This window comes from Ailuropoda melanoleuca, chromosome 2 (assembly GCF_002007445.2).
Source record: "Ailuropoda melanoleuca isolate Jingjing chromosome 2, ASM200744v2, whole genome shotgun sequence".
Lineage (NCBI taxonomy): Eukaryota > Metazoa > Chordata > Mammalia > Carnivora > Ursidae > Ailuropoda > Ailuropoda melanoleuca.
In genome coordinates, this window is record NC_048219.1 from 85,632,400 (window position 1) to 85,652,276 (window position 19,877).

Sequence of the window (19,877 nt, forward strand, 5' to 3'; positions counted from 1 at the left end):
TTATCACAGTTTTTTGCATTAATTTTGACATTCTGAACTACTGCATTAAAGTATAACTGCCTGGCTAGCTCAGGCAGTAGAGCATGAGACTCTTAAAATATTCTTTATCTTGGTAACTGGGTTTTCTGACACCCTCTAAAATTTTACACCTGAGCTGAAAGCTTCACTCACCTCACCCTGGTCCCAGCCCTACCAGTCACTAACAGTTTCTGCTCTGACATTACAGTCATTTCACAATTCACTTTGCATTAGTCTAGTAAGACTCACTGTGAACCTCTTTAAAAAGCCCAGGTTAATGAATTGATAATTATTTTATGACTTCCCAAAGAGTGTGAAATAATGTGGTGACACTATCGATTACTTGCAACTACTACCACAGACTTCAGTTATCTGTTATATGTGGTATACATAAAGAGCATGCAATAAGTTAATTCCTGAATTAATAGCTTCTTAAGTACCACATTATTTACAAAAAAAGAAACATTACTCTGTGAAAGGTATTTAGTGAGCAAAAGACAATATTCTTCATTTTACGGTAAAGATAAAAGAACTACGGAAAAGTGGCCAGGCTTCTGCTAGCATCTGCCAGAAAAACTGTATATATGATGTTTTCTGTGAAATAGGACACTCTACTTGAAGGAATCTTCTTGGCAGAGCCAGTTTCAGCAAAGAAGAGAAAGTGATTTAACAGTTGACATTTTTCCCAGTGTATCTCTTTGATCTGATGTTGCCCTGAACAGCACTGAACACACTAACCAGGTAGGTGAAAGGGGAAAACACTGAGTCAGCCTTAACTTTTAAAAATACCTTTCTAGGAGAGCACCACTACAACACAAATATTGATAGTGCATCCTCTAAGCCAGGCTCTGGAAGATTCCAGGTGTCTCTGTTCTCTTCTGATTATATAGAAACATATCAAGAGGCAAAGAAGGCAATGGCTATAGTTTTCTTGAATGGCTTTAGGAGGCCTGGACCACCAACATTCTCCTAGTCCTGGCCAGGAAAGTTGTTGGTTGTTAATGTTTAATGTTTCTTACAGTTAGTACACAAATTTTAAGCAAATTGTGAAACCAAGTTATACTTTATAACATTTTATATTTGTAATGATTTACTTTGTTTACTTTGATAATATAAAGTAAAAATAATTTTCTTTGATAATGATTACTTCAAAATGTAGTTCCTACTTAGGTACTTTGGCAAAAAGTAGAAACTCTCAAATGCAATCACCCATCCACAGGTACCTAAGTAACTCCTGGTGACTTTCCAGTGTTTAATAAACACTGCGCCACAGTTACCTCCTAAGTGGCATGTAGAATTTTTTGAAAGAGTCCTTTATAATGATAATTTTTATCATTAAAAATAATGGCAGAGTAATTATATCAGATCAACTCTCTTGCTTACAATAATTAGACACTGTAGACAATATAGTAAAGGTACCAAAGAGTAACCAAAGCAGGCAGAAACTGGGATATGAGCCTCAAAAAAAGAAAACCAAACTATATGAAACCTACATTTCTATAGCTCTTTCCCTGAAGGTATTCCTCAGTCCATACAGCACATGAGGAACAGAATGCAAGCAGAAAATGGAAGTCTTACTGGGCTGAAGAGTCAAAGGTATCTGGAACTGTCAAAGCAGCTAGAATCTGGAGGAGGAGAAATCCTGGAAAAGACAGAACCACAGAGCAGGTAGCCCTAAAATATGTATATGACTCCACACAAATCCTTAAATGATTCCTGGCTGTGCATGAATAAAGTATTTAGGAACCCAAAGGAAAGCAAGAGCTGGAAGGCAGAAAGGCTGAGCATGGTTCTAGGAAGTCAGAAGCTTGAATTCAGGTCCTACTAAATTAGAGGGGTTTGGGAAACACCAGGCTTGACAAGCACCTCACACTTCTCATTGATCCCCTTGAGGGGTCATACTTGGGAGTAAGGACCACATCCCAGGACTAAGACACAATACTGTCAGACTCAAGGCAAAACAGACCCTCCAGAGCAAAGCCTAAAACCAAGCTTTCATTGGATCAAGGTGATCTTCCAGTGATGTAACTGCCCATAAGAACAAAACTCACCATTCTTGAGTGGAAGGTAAACACTAAAATGCATCACTCACAATGTCCACTAAATAACAAAACTACCATAAATGAGAAGTAAAGGGAAATTGTACCCAGAGTCAACAGAAAGAGCTGTTGATACCGACATACCCAAAGACAACCCAGATGTTAAGAACTGACAGATAAGAACTTTAAATAACTACGATAAATATGTCCTTAAAATGCACACTTTGGGGAGCCTGGGTGGCTCAGTCGTTAAGCGTCTGCCTTCGGCTCAGGTCATGATCCTGGGATCAAGCCCCGCATCGGGCTCCCTACTCAGCGGGAAGCCTTCTTCTCCCTCTCCCTCTGCCCCTGCTTGTGTTCCCTCTCTTGCTCTCTAGCTCTCTCTCTCTCTCTGTCAAATAAATAAATAAATAAAAATCTTTTTTTTTTAAAACGCGCATCTTGTGAATTTTACAAATCAAAACCTTACCCTCCCCCAAAGTTCTAGTGAAATTGAGTTACCCATGATTGTCAATCAAATTGGGATTTGGAATGGTTTATCTTTGAAAGCCTGAGACAAACAACTTGAAAGTGATTAATGACAGCCAAACTTAATTACATATTTACACCTCCCAGTAGGACAAGGGAGAGAATAAAATGTCTTATCTCTCTGTAGCGAGAGGGCTTTATTAAGATCTGACAACAACTATTTAGGAACAATAATTGAGTTTCATGCAAGATTACACAGGTTTTCCTTGTCTGGCATCCCAATCTAATCATAGACTGATAGAATACTTAGGCTCCTAACAGTGAGAAAAAAAAGTTGAGCTGTGTACAAAACTAACCTTTAAAAGTACTTATCCTCATCTGTCAATGTGATCTTATCAAGGATTTCTATAATTTCTATAAACAACCATTATATTTTAGCTGAATCAGTAGCATTATGCTCTTTAAGCAGATAGATACCTTCTACTTTAAAACATTTTCCACTAATACCCACCCCCAATGCCCGGTAAAAAGAATTTGGCTTCAACTTTCTTTTCTTAATCTATTAAGCAATCTCATGAACAAAAAGATAATCATATGTCCTGCATGTCTGATGTAATTTTTATAGAACTTCTAAGTGTTCTAATATCCATTTACCATTTTGGGAAAACAATATTTACTGCACAAGCTGGATTACCTTTTTTCTCCAAGGAAAAAAGCAAAGTTCGTGAAGATATACTTAAAGATCTGATAAGTAGATGTTATTTTTGCTTAAAATTTTGCTTTACATCCTGTGGCATTGTAGGGATGACTGAGTTGGCCTCCCTGATATTTTTCTTGCTTTTCCTGTGTCCACTTAGTTGACACTGCCACTCCCAAAGATGCTAATATTGCTTTTACCGACACAGAGAAATACTCTCTTTTTACAAGTTTTGTTGTTCATATGGGTCTCCCAAAAGGACAGTCTTGCCCACTTTTTTCCTTACTTTTCTTTCTCAGAGGGCTTGTTTCCCTCACAAAGGATTGGAAGACATCTGAGGGACTTGCCCAGAATTATATCCATAAGCAACCTATCCCATGAACAATTAATAAGCATCCGTGGACAGATTTTGGGCAGCTCCGTTTTTGTTAACCACAAAGTGAATTCCCTCTTCCCTAGCAGTGCTTCTTCTAGAAATCAGGGGCAACTTTGTCTGTCTCACCTTGGTTGCAGAGTTTGAGACTAACGGCCCACAAATCCCTTTTCTCCCATAAGTGACCCTTGGTGTCCTCTCCTGGTAAGTGCTCAGAGACTAGTCTCTCTTTCCACAGCAGACCACAAATATGTAGGCCAACAATCAGAACCTATTTGAAATTCCCCCTACGTAAGTCACCACGTTGAATTATGTCCAAATAGAACTAAAGTGCTTCTCGGTATAGTACTACCATACTAGATGCTGTGTGAAGGAAATAAAATTCTCAGAGGAGAGGACAGTACCTTTTTATTCAAGACACAGATTAAAAAAACCTGTGAATGATGAAATCTGTCGAGCACCTTTTGGTTCAAGAAACGCATTGTTAAGCTCTAGCTACATATCAGGCACTATATTAAGCATTAACTATACAAAAACACATAAGACAAGGACCTCAAAATCCAGTAGGAGAAACAAACACATCCACAAATGATCATAATTTAATGGGTTAACTACCATAGAGAGCTGAATGATAGAATAAAGCAAGTATCTATGACAGCAGGTGCCAAAAAGGGACTGAAGATTTTGGTAGCCAGTTCTAAGGCATTAAGTTCCTCCCCTTTATTATCTCCAGCTGTGTTACCATTCTGAGAGAAGACTACATCACATGTTTTTGTTTTTTGTTTTCCAGTTAGAAAAACTACATGAGCAGCTCATTATCAGTTACAAAAAACATTTCCTTTCCAGTATTTTCTTTATTCCAATCCAAACAACCTACGGTTAAACTTTACAGTCATCTGGGGCGGCTGTAAAGGTGGCTCAGTTGGTTAAGCGGCTGCTTTCAGCTCAGGTCATGAGCCCAGGGTCCTGGAATCAAGCCCCATGTTGTGCCCCCCGGGTCCACTGCGTCCCCTGAGTCCCCAAGACCCCACCTCGGGCTCCCTGCTGAGCCTGCCTCTCCCTTTCCCTCTGCCCCTCTTCCCCTGTTTGTGCTTTCTCTCTCATTCTCTCTCTCAGATAAATAAAAAACTTTAATTAAAAAAACAACTCTACTGTCATCATAGCCTAAAATATTGTCACTTTGCTCAAAAGCATCTTCCCTGACTTGCAAGAATCCTCACTTATGACATTAAAGAACTTAGATCCTGGGACGCCAGGGTGGCTCAGTAGGTTAAGTGTCTGCCCTCAGCTCAGGTCATGATCTCAGGGTCCTGCTCAGCAGGGAGCCTGCTTCTTCCTCTGCCTGCTGCTCCCCCTGCTTGTGCGTGCATGCGTGCATGCTCTCTCTCTCTCTCTGATAAATCAATCAATCAATCAATCAATCAATCTTTAAAAAAAAAAAAAGGCACTTAGATCCTAGTGTCAGAATGGACTTGACTGGAACCAATGTCATTATTATATTTATGTTACTCAATTAAATATCCAGAAAAGAAAGAAAAGCATGTTGGATAAACTCATTTAAAATGCTTATTAAGCAAGTACTGCTACCAAAGCAGAGAACAAGTATACCCTATGCAGTGTTAAAGAAAAGTTATATGATCAATCTTATTTTCCATGATATAAGTACAATGGATACATGTTTCTGTCAAAAATTTTCAATTGAGGGACACCTGGGTGGCTCAGTCAGTTAAGTGTCTGCCTTTGGCTCAGGTCATGATCCTAGCGTCCTTGGGACAGAGTACTGCTTGGGACTGCCTTCTGAGCTTCTCCCTCTGCCTGCCTCTCCCTCTGCTTGTGCACATGTGCTCTGACAAATAAATAAATAAAATCTTTAAAAAAAATTTTTTTCCATTGAGCTAGAGCCAGAAGGAAAAAAATGTGGTCCACAGGACACAAAGAGGAGCTATTTATGAGATAATCTCACAGGCCTCCTCAAAGAAACAAAAAGTATAGCTAAACTAGGTGTTGGAGAAAAAGAAAAAATGCTCTTAAGAACCAGCCTATACTCCCTAATCCTGTCCATACCCTTTGTCTTGTAAGCCCATATAATGACATTTTCCACAGTGCCTGCTCCCCATCCCATCCCTACAGGTGCATATGCATCTTTCTCATGGTCTCTTTTAGGAACTAGACATTTTTTACACCAGAAAAATAGTTTCATGTTGTAATATTCACGTATGCTAGGCAGAATTAAAGTTAATATCTATTGTGGTTTGACTTAAAAACAAGATCGTAACTAACATGTTGAGGAGTGATTCTAAGAATGTACTCAATAATACATTAACTAGCCACTCACTGAAAAGTCTTTTTCATAATGAAAAAGATAGTGATAAGATAATAAGAAGTTCTTGTTAACCATTTATCTGACATCTACATCCTTCCATCCTTATCCCCCACAAAGACTACATCAGAAAAGTTAAAGAACCAGTAACATTTCACAGAAGTATTGAAAATAGAATTAGTAGAACCAAATCTTGTCCAGGGTTCTACTGAGGAAAAATAAAATATATAAAAAGGAAAAAAAAAACCAAACAAACAGAGAAAAACTTACTTGCAGTATCCTGTGCCATTGTGGTAGGTAACACACACTCCTTCATTTACACAGGGCTCATAGCCATCCCGACACTGCAATGCTAAAAATAAAAACAAATGCACATTAGAAATAAGTCACTAATCAGACAGCAAAGAAATGTTACCCAATTCAGGTCAACATCCGTTCCCATATCCAACCTGATCTGGGTTTCCCTTTAGAGCTTTCATCAGGTTTTTTGGTTTGTTTTGTTTTGTATTTGTCCTTTGGCTTCTGGGGTCATAGAAGCATGGAAGCTCATCCTAGGAGTCTCTTCCTTCAATAACTGCTTTACAATCTTGAATGATGCTCTTAATTCTCTGTGCCTCTAGCTTCCCAGCGATTGCATCCCTATCTTCTAATGATACTCAAGAAAACTAAAGCTCTTTTTTTTAAATAATATTTTGTTATTATGTTAGTCACCATACAGTACATCCATAGTTTTTGATGTAAAGTTCCATGATTCATTACTCGCATATAACACCCAGTGCACCATGCAATACGTGCCCTCCTTGATACCCATCACCAGTCTATCCCATTCCCCCACCGCCCTGGAGCCTTCAGTTTGTTTCCCAGAGTCCATAGTCTCTCATGGTTCATTCTCCCTTCTGTTTACCCCCCCCTTTCTTCTTCCCTTTCTTCTCCTACCGATCTTCCTACTTCTTATGTTCTATAAATGAGTGAAACCATATGATAATTGTCTTTCTCTGCTTGACTTATTTCGCTTAGCATTATCTCCTCCAGTCCCGTCCATGTTGCATATTACTCAGCCATCAAAAAGAACGATTTCTCAACATTTGCTGCAACAAGAAAACTAAAGCTCTTAACAAACATGACATGCCATAAGCATCTTGAAATTTGAATACTTCAGATAAATAATACAAGGATTCATCAGTGAATATTTAGGAAGACCTGGGTAAATACTAGGACACCATGATATAAATGAATTAATTACTTAAGCCTTCAAGTGAGGTTTCAGAACAGGCCACTTTAATAACTAATCAGAAACATCAACGATATTCATTGAACAAACTGTAATTGAGAGCCTAGTATATGCCTGGCACAATATTAGGATCCAGAGGAAAAGGAGAAATGGAATACATAAGAAATCAATACAGCATAACCTCCAGCCTTAAGGGATTCACACAAAGATGGGGGAGTAGACCATGAATACAGATTGTAGGGGGGGAGGGTGAAAATAAAGAAAATAAAAAGTTAATTTTATATATGCAGATAGAACAACAATTCTTAAATTCTTAAACTCCAGTCCTTTTACAAGGCAGTGAAAAGGCACCTCACACCATAATCCCTTCCAAAAACACACTACTCAGAGATAAACAGCAATAGTAGAAATTTTCATTGATTTTAGCCACAAGAGGAGAAAGACTCCGAAAGTCTACCACTCACTTGCTGGATAACTTGATTATTTAGCTTTTAGAATCAGAATTTTCATTACCAAAATCCTTACCAAGAATCCTAACAACAACTGGAAAGGCAAGCCAGAAAGAAACCTAGTCAAACAACAAAAGCTAAAATTGAAGTTAATGAACTTTTTCTATAAGATTATTAAGATGTCCATCTGCTAGGACAGTTGATATACAAATACCTGAAAGCAAAACTGAGAAATCTCCACCTGTGACTTTTCTCTAGCCATACCATTCTATGAATAAACTGCTCAATATCACAGGCTCTAGGCCTGACATTCTAGGGCATCAAAATCAGCTTCTTCACAGGGGAGCCCAGGCACAAGCTGGATGCTAGAACAATTCCTCCATTAACAATTACTGCATAAGATGGGCACCCGGGTGGCTCAGTTGGTTAAGCATCTGTCTTCGGCTCAGGTCATGATCCCAGAGTCCTGGGATCGAGTCCCGCATCAGGCTCCCTGCTCAGTGGAAAGCCTGCTTCTCCCTCTCCTACTGCTCCTCCCCCTGCTTGTGTCTCTCTTGTGTGTGTGTGTGCGTGCACATGCTCTCTCTCTCTCTCTCTCTCTCTCAAATAAATCTTAAAAAAAAATGCTTTCCTTAAAAAAAAAAAATTACTGCATAAGAACACGCTATTTGCCCAGTACCCATTACGAAGTGATGGAATCATTTGAGAATATGTTTACAGAAATCTCATCTCTTAAAATAATATTTTTAAAATAGTAATAACCACTGCAGCTAACACGTTGTGCTTACTAAATCCCAGATACTATTTTATGCATTTTACATAGACTAACTAATACAATGTTCCCTACAATGCTGTGAAGCAGTTAATTTCATTATATGTGTTCCACAAAAAAGGCTAAGTGACCTGCTACTACCACACCAGTGGGTTAAAGAGCCAGAATTTGAACCTTAGGGAGTCTGGAACCTGCAAGAGAGTCTGTGCTCCTATCTACAGTGATACACTGTTTCCCACTATCTGACATTTTTCTTCTCAGATGGGCAGGACAGGTATTGTTATACCCATTTACTAGAAAGTGCAGGCCAAGGAGTTTAGGTGACCTCCTCATGGAACATCACACCACTAGCTGTGGCAGTGTTAGGCCTGAGACCCAGGTCTCTTGCTGAGTCCAGCCCCATCTCTGACAGCTGCTGGGATCACACAGTCACTAAGTTGCAGCCGGAACAGGCAGATTCAGGAAAAGGGTCATCTTGTTGTCCATATCCCACTTCCCTGTAGGGCTCAAATGCTCCCTCTTCCCACACTGATAAGGCCAATGCAACAACTATAATTAAAACAGTTAATGTCAGGTTATTTCCTCCATACCAAAGTTCTCAAACTGCTTTTTTCATTCTCTTTAGACACTTTTATTAGTTTCAATGAGAACTTCCTGACTTTTTTCTATTTGCTTTTTTTCCTTTAAATAAAAAAGAAAACCTGTCAGTAGGAAAGGAATGTCCTGCAGGCACAGAGCAAGTTAAGCTGCAGCTCTGTCCTCCCCCTGCAGGAATCCTGGCTCAGTGGAGTCCAGAAACCTGAAATCTTACCTCTACCACTAACTAGCTGTACTACTGTAAGTAAAGCACAACCTCATGGGGGCTCAATTTCCCTACCAGTAAACTAAACTGGGGAGAACTAAATGCTCTTGAAGGTCTCCTATGATCCAACAGTGACACCTCCTTCATTAAAAGTATGTGAAAGGCATGCCTGGTACCTGGAGAAACCTACGCAGAAGGACATTAAGAGCCTAGCCACCCATGACTCAGAAAGCCATGGGTGCAAAAAAATTACAGTCTGTTCCTATTAAGTGTCCTGGCAAATCATTGCAGTGACAGGTTCAGAGAAATACAAACAACCCAAAGTCAATATGTGGCAATCCATCAAGCAAATAACTTTACAGCCTCGCCTTAGTGAACCAATCAAATTCAGTGACCAAAAAGGAGGTGGGCTTACAGGGCTAATAATTAATGCCATTTGGCTAATCTGTAGGATCATGCTACCTTGACCCTCTAACATTTACTAAGCCATGGTGCTCAAAGTGTGCATCAGAATCAAGTGAAGGGCTTCCCAGACACCCCCCCCCCCGGAGTTTCTGATTGAGGAGGTCTAGAGGGGGCCTGGGCATTTGCATTCCTAACATGTTCCCAGGTGATGCTGATGCTACAAGTCTGAGGAACCATACTTTGAGAACAACTAAAGCATGAGTGCCCATGTTAAGGAGTCCCCTAGGACTACAGAATCCACTAGAGGTCTTGTGTAATCTAGACAGTAATATACTGCCTGAATAGACAAAAGAAAAATAGAGTAAAATTTGAGACTTGTGACTTTGCTCAGGGGTATTTCTAAAGGAATACTGTAATTATTTGCCATTCAAAGAGAAATTAAAACTTTGATAACTCAAAAAATTACAGTGAAACCAGAAAAGATCTCATTTTAAAATTCAATGTGCTCTTTTTCCAATGTAAAACACTTAAATTTAACAGTGAAATTGAAAGCACCTTTATATTTGTAGAGTAAAAAACGAAATGCTCAATCATATCCCATTTAGAGAACAGATGCTTAACTGATGTTTTAGTAGACTCGGAGAAATGAGTCACTCACAAAAGGAGTTTTCATCTTAAGCCACAGTGATCACTCAATAAACACTGTTGACTGGAATCAATCTCATATACTGTGTGTGTCTGTGTGTCTCCGTGTGCATGCCTCTCTCCCCCCAAAAAGGGCAAAAGTCAAGAGAAGGAGGAGATTTCAATTTCATCACTCCATCAACTTGGCAATGTGACACAGAATTTAGAGACCAATTTCTAATTTTCACACATTTTCTGTGCAACATTTTGGGGAATGGGCTTCTAATATTCAGAATATACTTACAGAAGGGGGAATGAAGCATGAGAGACTATGGACTCTGAGAAACAAACTGAGGGATTCAGAGGGGAGGTGGGTGGGGGAATGGGATAGGCTGGTGATGGGTAGTAAGGAGGGCACGTATTGCATGGTGCACTGGGTGTTATACGCAACTAATGAATCATCGAACCTTACATCAAAAACCAGGGATGTACTGTATGGTGACTAACAATAAAAAAAAAAAAAAAAAAAGAACATACTTAGAAAGCATCTGCTCCATGAGGTGCAAACCCTAATGTCAGGGATTCCATACTTAACAGAATAAAGTCCCTGTCCCCATGAACCTTCTATTAGGGAAAGATAGATAATACATGAATAAATAAATAATGTCATTTTAGACAGTGCTAAGTGATAGATTCTGTTGGAAACAGAACCCAGATATGGGAGACAGAGTAATCACAAAGGCTGGACGTATAGAGACCTCCGTTAGATAGGATGAGTAGGAAAGGCCTCTCTCAGAAGGTACCTTTGAGCTAAGATTTAAATGAAGAAGAATCATGAAGACGCAGGAAAGAGCAATCCCAAACTGAAGAAAGAGCAAGTGCAGCGGCCTTAAGATGGGAATGACACTGGTATTCCAAGTTCACGTGGTTGGAGACTATTAAGCAAGGAGGGAAAGTAATAGGAGGAAGGCAGGGGTTGGACCCCAGCTTCTGGTCTAAGTGCAAGGGTAAGTACTGTTCAGCTTTAAGCAAGGAAAATGACACAATCAGATCTGTGTTTGAAAACAGTCACAATTGTAGGGGCGCCTGGGTGGTGCAGTCACTTCAGCGTCTGACTCTTGGTTTCAGCTCAGGTCTGATCTCAGGGTCTTGGGATCAAGCCCCACATCAGCCTCCACACTCAGCACAATGTCTGCTTGAGATTCTCTCTCCCTCTACCTCTGCTCCTCCCCACTGTGCTCACTCTCTCTCTCACTGAAATAAATAAATCTTGGGAAAGAAAAAAGAAAAGAAAGAAAAGAAAAGAAAAGAAAAGAAAAGAAAAGAAAAGAAAAGAAAAGAAAAGAAAAGAAAAAAGAAAAGAAAAGAAAAAAGAAAAGAAAAAGAGAAAGAAGGAAGGAAGAAAAGAAAGAAGGAAGGAAGGAAAACGGTCACATTTGTAACATGTTCCAGTGAGTAAAGGGGCTTTTTTTCTTTTTTATATAAGCTTATTCAGGTCAGCCCTTTTTAAACCAAGTTGAAGACATCTATTTTCTCAGCTCCCCCAAAGTGGTAAGGATTTTATTCTAATCTCATCCAACCTCCCAGAAGCCCCACTTGCAAAGTGTTGGTACAGCACTCTCTAAATCTGCATTGGCTTTCAGTTCTTAATTCTCAGAACTTACTCTCAGTTTGGCTTCAGAAGAACCAGCTGAGAGGTCTATGCAGTACCTTCACATAATGGCACAGACGGCACTTTTTCCAGGGACAAGCCATTTCTTACTTTTTCCAGTCTAAACCCTCAGCCTCACCTTCAAGATTACAGCCCACCTTACACTCCCGGGATCCTCCCACCATAATAAATGCAGTCTCTTGCTGGCATGGATCACCACTGCACTCAGCTCCGTGCCTACCCACATCTCAGCTTCCTTGGCTGCCATTTTCCCTCCACTATAAACACTCTATTCATTTGGCTGAGGCCCAGCCCACCTCCCGCCTCACCCTCAGAGCCCCTGACTCTTAAGACATTCATAACTCACTCACAGTTTAGCACTTAATTCTATGCTGTCTTCTCTATTTTTCCATGTTTAAGTTCCTAGAGGATAGAAAACATTTCTTCTTTTCTGTATATTTGAGGCAATATAATTTCATGCACAGATGCTAAAATCAGGATCTGAGTTTGGATTCTAGCTCCTTCATTTACTATCTATATCTGTATCTCTTTCTCTTTTAGTTTCTTCACCTGTAAAATCATCTCTCAGAGCCCTGGTAAGAACTAACTGAATTAATACACTTAAACAACCTCGAATGCCTGATACATAGTAAGAGCTCAAAAAAGCCTAGCTCACATAGTAGGTACTTAAATTCTGGGTAAGTGAATGAGTGCATGATAAATGCTATCATGATAAACTTGCTAAATGAATGCATGATAAACTTGTTAAATCAATCACACCCCAGTTTAAACAAACTGAGAAATCTGGAAAAATAGAAGAGCCCTAGGCAATTTGAGATGTAATATCCATAAGTGGAATAAATTCTTCCCAGCTGCCATCACTAACAGTCTAATGAAAGAAATACTGAACTACTACTACAACTACAAAAAAAAAAAATCAGAGGTCACCGCTTTTTAAAAAAAAGGTGTAGCACTGTAGGAATAAGAAGTGATACAGTAAAGGTAAAATAAACACTATATATGAGCAAAAATGCCTTTCGATTTTAATACAGTTCTATATTTGTTGAAGAACTTATTGTGAGCATGGCCCTCTACTAGGCATAGAATGGAAACCAAACAGAAGTAAAACAATTCCTATCCTTACAGTCCATACAGCATAATGGAGGGAAGTTAGGGGCAGGGGCAAAGAGGATATGATTTACCCAAATGACTCTAAGATAAACATAAACAAAATAAAAATTGCTTTTATTAAATAACTTTAGCAGACCCTCTAAATGTCAATTTCAGGACCACTCCAGAAACAACCTCTAAGAAATACAACCCAGGGGCGCCTGGGTGGCTCAATCACTAAGCGTCTGCCTTCGGTTCAGGGCATGATCCCAAGGTCCTGGGATCGAGCCCCACATCGGGCTCCTCTGCTGGGAGACTGCTTTTTCCTCTCCCAAGCCCCCTGCTTGTGTTCCCTCTCGTGCTGGCTGTCTGTCTCTCTGTCAAATAAATAAATAAAATCTGTAAAAAAAAAAAAAAAAAAAAAAAAAAAAAAAAGAAAGAAAAAAGAAAAAAGAAAAAAAAGAAATACAACCCAAACCCTTGTGCTTAGCACTGTGTAACTCAGTACAGACAAGGTCCTGGTATTTACTCAAGTTCATTGGCCTCATTTCTCTATAAATACTGCAAACAACAGAATAAGCCGTCATTGATTTTAATCAGTTCTAGCACCTCAGGAATTAGCCCATTTAGGGACTGGCCCAAGGTATCCTGATAGATTGAAATCTTCCGTAAAATTTCGTCCAGGCATTTGCCTAGGTTTTCTAGGGCTTTTTAGTATCATGCCAGCTATATATCACTGGTTTAAAAGCCTGCCTTTGTTTTAGGAATCTCTAACATGAGTAATTAAGTCTGCACCCCAGCCAGCTGTAATCTGAGCAGCCTTCAATGTGTTTCACTTGTTACATTAACACGTAATCGGTGTAAATTGGCATTACTTGTTGCTTTGTAGCCTCTTCAAATAAGCCTCTGTCTGTTGTCTATCTCACATGATTTTTTTTCCATATCCTGCTCTGTCAGTCTGCAGTGTGATATCTGTGTTCATATCCACCGCTCACTTAAAAGACGTTTTAATATCTTAAATGGGTGGGGTTCCTAAAATATGTGAAGAGACGGCATACAGGGCCCTTTTAATTTTCTCTTCAACGTTTATGCAAATCTCGAGTAGCAGCATTTGAGAGAGAAGTCTGAGTTTATGCCCTAGGACCTTGGCTACAGCTGGCTGCTGTTGCTTCAGGCACATGGTGTTTGGAAGGGGCTCAGTAAAACCAACAAAGCAAGGTTTTCTAAAATGACTGCTTGCATTATTACCAAAAGTTAGAGAATTGAGGGCAGGCAGAGAGACATCAGGGATTTGCAATAATTCTCATAGCACCCTGTGATTTCAAACAACAAACTTCCACTAATTTTTTTACTCCATTTTTTGGGATCAAGCCATGAAAAGAAACAAACAAACAAAAACAGAAGTGCAGAAGCTTCAACTCCCAAGTGGTACATTTAAATAAAAACAAAGTAGAGAAACATCTGTCTTCCTCCTTGAAATTCGTCTTGATTAAAAGGCAAATGAATGCAACAAGGGAGATACCAATTTTATTTTCCTGACAGTGTTACAAGGATTTCTCTGTCCTTTACAGATATCATCTAATAGAAAATGTGTTTCCTACTTAAGAGATGCTCATATCAGACCTATAGAGATTAAGGCTTAGGCTACAGAGTTCATAGCAAAATATTACTACTTTTCAAAAACAGGTATACCTTGACTGAAGAAAATATAACCAACAAAAACTGAAGTTATAAATAACATAAGGGTGTTTTTGACATTATTAGTAGAATTTTTGTTTTATAAAGATATTTGTCCTACTGAGTTGATGAGTCTAGAATAATCTTTGATTTAAAAAGTTACGATTTTGTCCTATTTTATACTACTGGATTTATTTATTGCAAAGAGCAAAATTCATCAATATGTGCTGTGCTCTACTGACATATACTATACACTGTGTTATTTCCTTCATTTTTCTGTCTTCTTAAAGACTGCAGAAAATTTTTAATTTGAGTTAAATAAAATGAAAAATTATAAAAACATATTTATAAATCAGATGTGGTAAATTTGTTAATAATCACCTCTACACATACATACATTCTTTCACTTGGAAAATACTTCCCCTCCCTTTCTTATCCATCTCCCTTACTCCCACCTACATTTCAAATCATAGAAAAAAACACTACCTTCCTTAAGAAGCCCTCAGACACCCTCCAGTCTGATTTAGATGTTCCTCCTCTGTACTCCCATTACTTCCTAGGCAGATTTAATAAAAGTGCTGGCTCACCTGTCTCTCTCCCCTACCTCTGTGTAAATTCTCTAAAGACCGTGATCATAATTGGCTCATCTTTGTATACCCAGGACCTAGCACGGTGCCTGGACCATAGCAGGTATAGTCAATACTCATAAGATATTCACTGAACTATCTTTAACACAAAACCTTTTGACAAAGTCAACAACCACTTTATGTGTTCAGAGTTTTCTAAGGCTTCAATTTTAATAAGCATAGTGATACCCAAATGTGACTGTGTCTAATAATTCTGATTTCACTTTGTATAAGCAGTAGAAAAGTAAAATAAGAAGGAAAAAATGGTGCAAATTTCCTGGCCGTTAACAAGGATGAAGGGTTGAGAAAGTGGAACTATACTTTTCTAATCTTCATAAAACTGAAACATATTTGGAAATTCCTGCCTTAAAATTTGCATAAAGATAATACATACTCCCCTACTCTTCCCCATGAATCTTAAGCCATGTGTATTGTGGTTAGGAATTCATTTAAATGGGATGAACAGAAACCAAAATAATTTACATCTAAACGGCAAATGCAGAAAACACAGTAAGAAAAATTTCAAGTGAATGGTAAGCTAAAATCATATGTTTACATTATATAGTACCATTTTCCCCATGAGTAGATTCACTGATACACATCCATAGAAAAATAAGCACCAATCTGATCCAAAGTAGCCCCGATGTATTTCTTTTCTATTAAGTATCTAACACTTTGTAAAATGACACTGACCAAAACAATTACAGGATTTTTATATCCAAAAGGTTCAAGATCTCGGTATAATAAAACCCAAGAGGGAAGAAGCTATATTGGATTTAGAAGTTAAATCATCCTCTATGAAAAGGGAAGCTATAAGAATCTAGAAGTTAAATTATTCTCTATGAAGAAGTTAATTTCTCTATATATAGTGGTCAAAAAAGGCCAATCTGAGGTGATATCCAATTGTCCTCTACCTTCTATCATCTCCTCTATGATCTACATCTGTTCTGTTATCAGAAACAAATTCAGCCTGTCACCAATTTCCTGTGCTTTTAGTAAACGCTCCCTTTTTAAAGCTTTTTAAAGACAATTTTGTGAAGTACAGCTTCATTTTTTTAAAAGCTCTTAATTTTAAATACATGCTTTTAAGTACCCTTGCTGGAAAATAATTATATATATATATATATATATATATATATATAAACTTCTCGCTACCCACCCAAAATAAACAAAGTGTTCTTTTAGCTTAAATCGTTCAGGAAACTTTTAAAATGGAGTAGACAATTTCTATTATTTATCTAGAGGTAGACTCCAAAAAGAAAGAATAAGGGACAAAATTGTGTTAAAAATAAAAATGGAAAATCCTAAGATTGTTACATTATATAAAATCAAGGAATTAAGGAGGGCACATAATGTAATGAGCACTGGGTGTTATGTGCAACTGATGAATCACTGAACTCTATCTCCGAAATTAACAATACACTCAATGTTAATTACTTGAATTTAAATAAAATCAAATTTTAAAAAAATCATAAATAAAAAATAAAATCAAGGAGACTTCCCAAAACCAAATGGGGAAAAATCCAGAGAACAGCCCCAGATTTCCTCATGAGTATCCTTCCCCACGGCCTTTTTTAAGAAACTTTCATTGTAGCAATTGAGGCTAATCCCAAGAATGAGTCACCAGAAAACCATAAAGTGTCATCGCATGACAGAAAATCTGAGTCCAGCATAAAGCCCCATTCCATCACAGCTAAGTGTTCCGAAGCCAGGGCTGCAAAGACTAAGGTCCTAACACTGGGGTTATTCCTATATTATGTGGGCGACAGAGGTTCTACACCTTCAGCCAAAACCAAACCCTATTCACCTGTGGACAATATTCAGTACAAAACTCATGTCGCTGACAGCTGTTTGGGTTTTTTTAATTAATTAATTTATTTTTTATTGTGATCCACTGAGAATTGTTTAAACTCAAGAGCTCAAAAGGCCCTAAACCCTGGGCTCGTACCCAGAATATTCCAGATAAGCACAGAAACCAGCATCGTGAGTAAAATGTCTAAATCTGGAGACGGTAAATGCATATTGTTTCCATTTCCAGAGAGCATGTCTGGGACAACAACTCTGGAATAGAAGAAGGTAAACACTAGGAAAATACCAAATTTTTATTAACTACTGAGGGAAGAAAACACGTAATACAGCTCCAAACTTATTCCTCCCTTCTTCTCACTTATTTCTTCAAACACAGATCAATGCCAACTCACACCAACAGAACTTGGGTCCCAGGGTCAACAGAAAAAAATAGTAATAACATACACTTAAAGATATTTGATGAAGAGCGGCTAATTTCAATGTTTAATCAAGCCTCTTTAAAATTCCTCTCCTGACTCACAAACCTTTCGACTACTCATATTCTTTCTTTACTGTGAATGTAGGTAAGAATTTATCTCTAAGCCTACCTAGATTTCTATGGAATTGTAACAGTCATTTTAACAAAACAGCCCCACACACGGACAGCCACAACCTGGTTTGCAAATGGGCACAGCGGTTCTTGCTCATCCAGTTCTTGCTGGATGAGCAAAGAAAGGCAGCAAAGACAGAAAATTTTGTTTCCATTAATAAATGACCATATCAGAACTTGAGCATTCCATGTTTGTGTTTTTTAAAACGGGAAGGAAATCTAGGTTTCTCCATTTGCAGCAACACCTGATTTGGCAAACCCAAGATTTATGTTGCCTTCGACGAAAGTTTTCTTCGTTCTAGAGAGGCCAAGAGACTTCTCTTGTTTCAGCTTCAGTCCAGAGTTCTCAGAAAGAGCTACAAAAATAATCTAAACCTCAATATATTAAATTAAAATTTGGGGGGTAAAACCCATAAGGGGTATTGGCTTTCTGAACCCTGGTCTTCCCCAACTACCATAAATGAGTCATAAATTCCTAGAGGAATTAAAAAAAATAAAAAAATAAAAAAGCAGATGCCCTAACCTACCATCCATTTCATCTACCTTGCTGCCACTCCTCCTGCCTGGCAGCCCAAGGAGGTCCAGCAAAAGACAGATTTTGGACTCAGCAATACCTATAACCATGTCTGTCCTACCTAGGTTCAACCCAGCTATGTAATGCTAGGCATATGGTAAATGTTTGGAAAATGTTTTTAAAGCCAAACTGTTGAAAGATCTGGCCAGTTTTCTATCTCCCTCCAAGAGAACATAAACAAGGCCCTAATTTCCCACAAAAGAAGACAAAAATAAAATCTGCAAAATGATAGTTTATTCTAGCTCTCTAAGGTCACAAAGACCTGGCAGAGGAGATATTTTCATCTCTTTTGTTTATCACTCTTAAAATACTCTCCTCAGTAAAAATTCATTCCACTTTAGGAACATGGGAGTGATATTCATATAGAACAAGAGGGATTTAGAAAGGGAGTTTTACCAGTTACACCACTCCAGGCCCAGTGGGAATGTCCTTCCCACCATCACCTCTTCACATTAACAGGATTAAGTCCTTTGGAAAACCAATATTAAAGCAAGTAACCCTGAGTTCAAGCAAAGGGACAAAGGATTTAGCTAATGCGGTTATTAGTGTAGTGCTGGTGATTAAATAACATTTCTCCTCCTCCCCACCAAAGCACACATTACCTCATCGAAAATATGAAAACCAAGGCATTGTAATCACTTTGGCTATAAGCCTAAATAGAAGTTACCATGGAAAGTCTCAAATACTTTAAGTTTTATATTAAAAATGTCAAGTGAATCAAGTATCCTCCTCCTCATGTGATCTGGATTTTTGAGTTAAATAGAACCAGTTTATAAATTTGCACACAGTGGGCTTCTGTATGTGCTCTTCCAACTCCACTGAAAATACCCCCAAATCAGCAACCTTCCTACAATACAATATCTTAACCTTAAGGAGTAATTCTAATGATGTGAATTCAGAAAGTAGCCAGTCACATCCTAGGTTAGTTGGCTGGTCAGCGTCCTTCCAGTAAAATGAGAGTAACAAACACCTGCTGTACCTAAAGATGGAGTTGGTATTGACTTGGCAACACATGCTTAGGATTAACATCTCAGCTTCTAGTGGGCAGGGATTTCTAGCTGACTTCCAGCTATGTTCCCCCACCCAAACCTACAAGTATTCTAAGACCAATGTGAACACTGGCCAAACAAATCAGAATGTTAGATCCCAAAACTCTTGCTTTCTCACCCCTGAGAAGTCTGACCAAAGGCAATGCTACAATAAAAATACCTTCATAGTTTATAAAACATTTTCATACAAATGATTTCATTTGATCCCCACAACAACACTTTAAGGCATGCAAATTGGTATTAGCACCATTTACAGAAGAGGAAACTGCAACTCAAAGAAATAAGGAACTTGCCCAAAGTCATTCAAGATGGCCAAACCTGTACCAGAACACAAGCCTTTTATCTACCAGTCCAGCATCCTTCCACTCACTACATCTGTTGAAATGCAGTCAAAAAACCTGATGTCGGGGGCGCCTGGGTGGCACAGTGGTTAAGCGTCTGCCTTCGGCTCAGGGCGTGATCCCAGCGTTATGGGATCGAGCCCCACGTCAGGCTCCTCCGCTATGAGCCTGCTTCTTCCTCTCCCACTCCGCCTGCTTGTGTTCCCTCTCTCGCTGGCTGTCTCTATCTCTGTCAAATAAATAAATAAAATCT

The 19,877-nt window shown here is 38.6% G+C and overlaps 1 protein-coding gene across 3 annotated transcripts in view; it reads right to left on the reverse strand.

Annotated features, from left to right (window-relative positions):
* NOTCH2 (notch receptor 2) overlaps window positions 1–19,877 on the reverse strand; it is a 168,785-nt gene that overhangs the window by 121,083 nt on the left and 27,825 nt on the right. For all 3 annotated transcript variants that reach the window (XM_034654188.1, XM_034654189.1, XM_034654190.1), the window contains exon 2: window positions 6,186–6,267. In XM_034654188.1, the coding sequence (XP_034510079.1) occupies window positions 6,186–6,267 (82 nt within the window). The remainder of the gene's footprint in view (window positions 1–6,185; window positions 6,268–19,877) is intronic.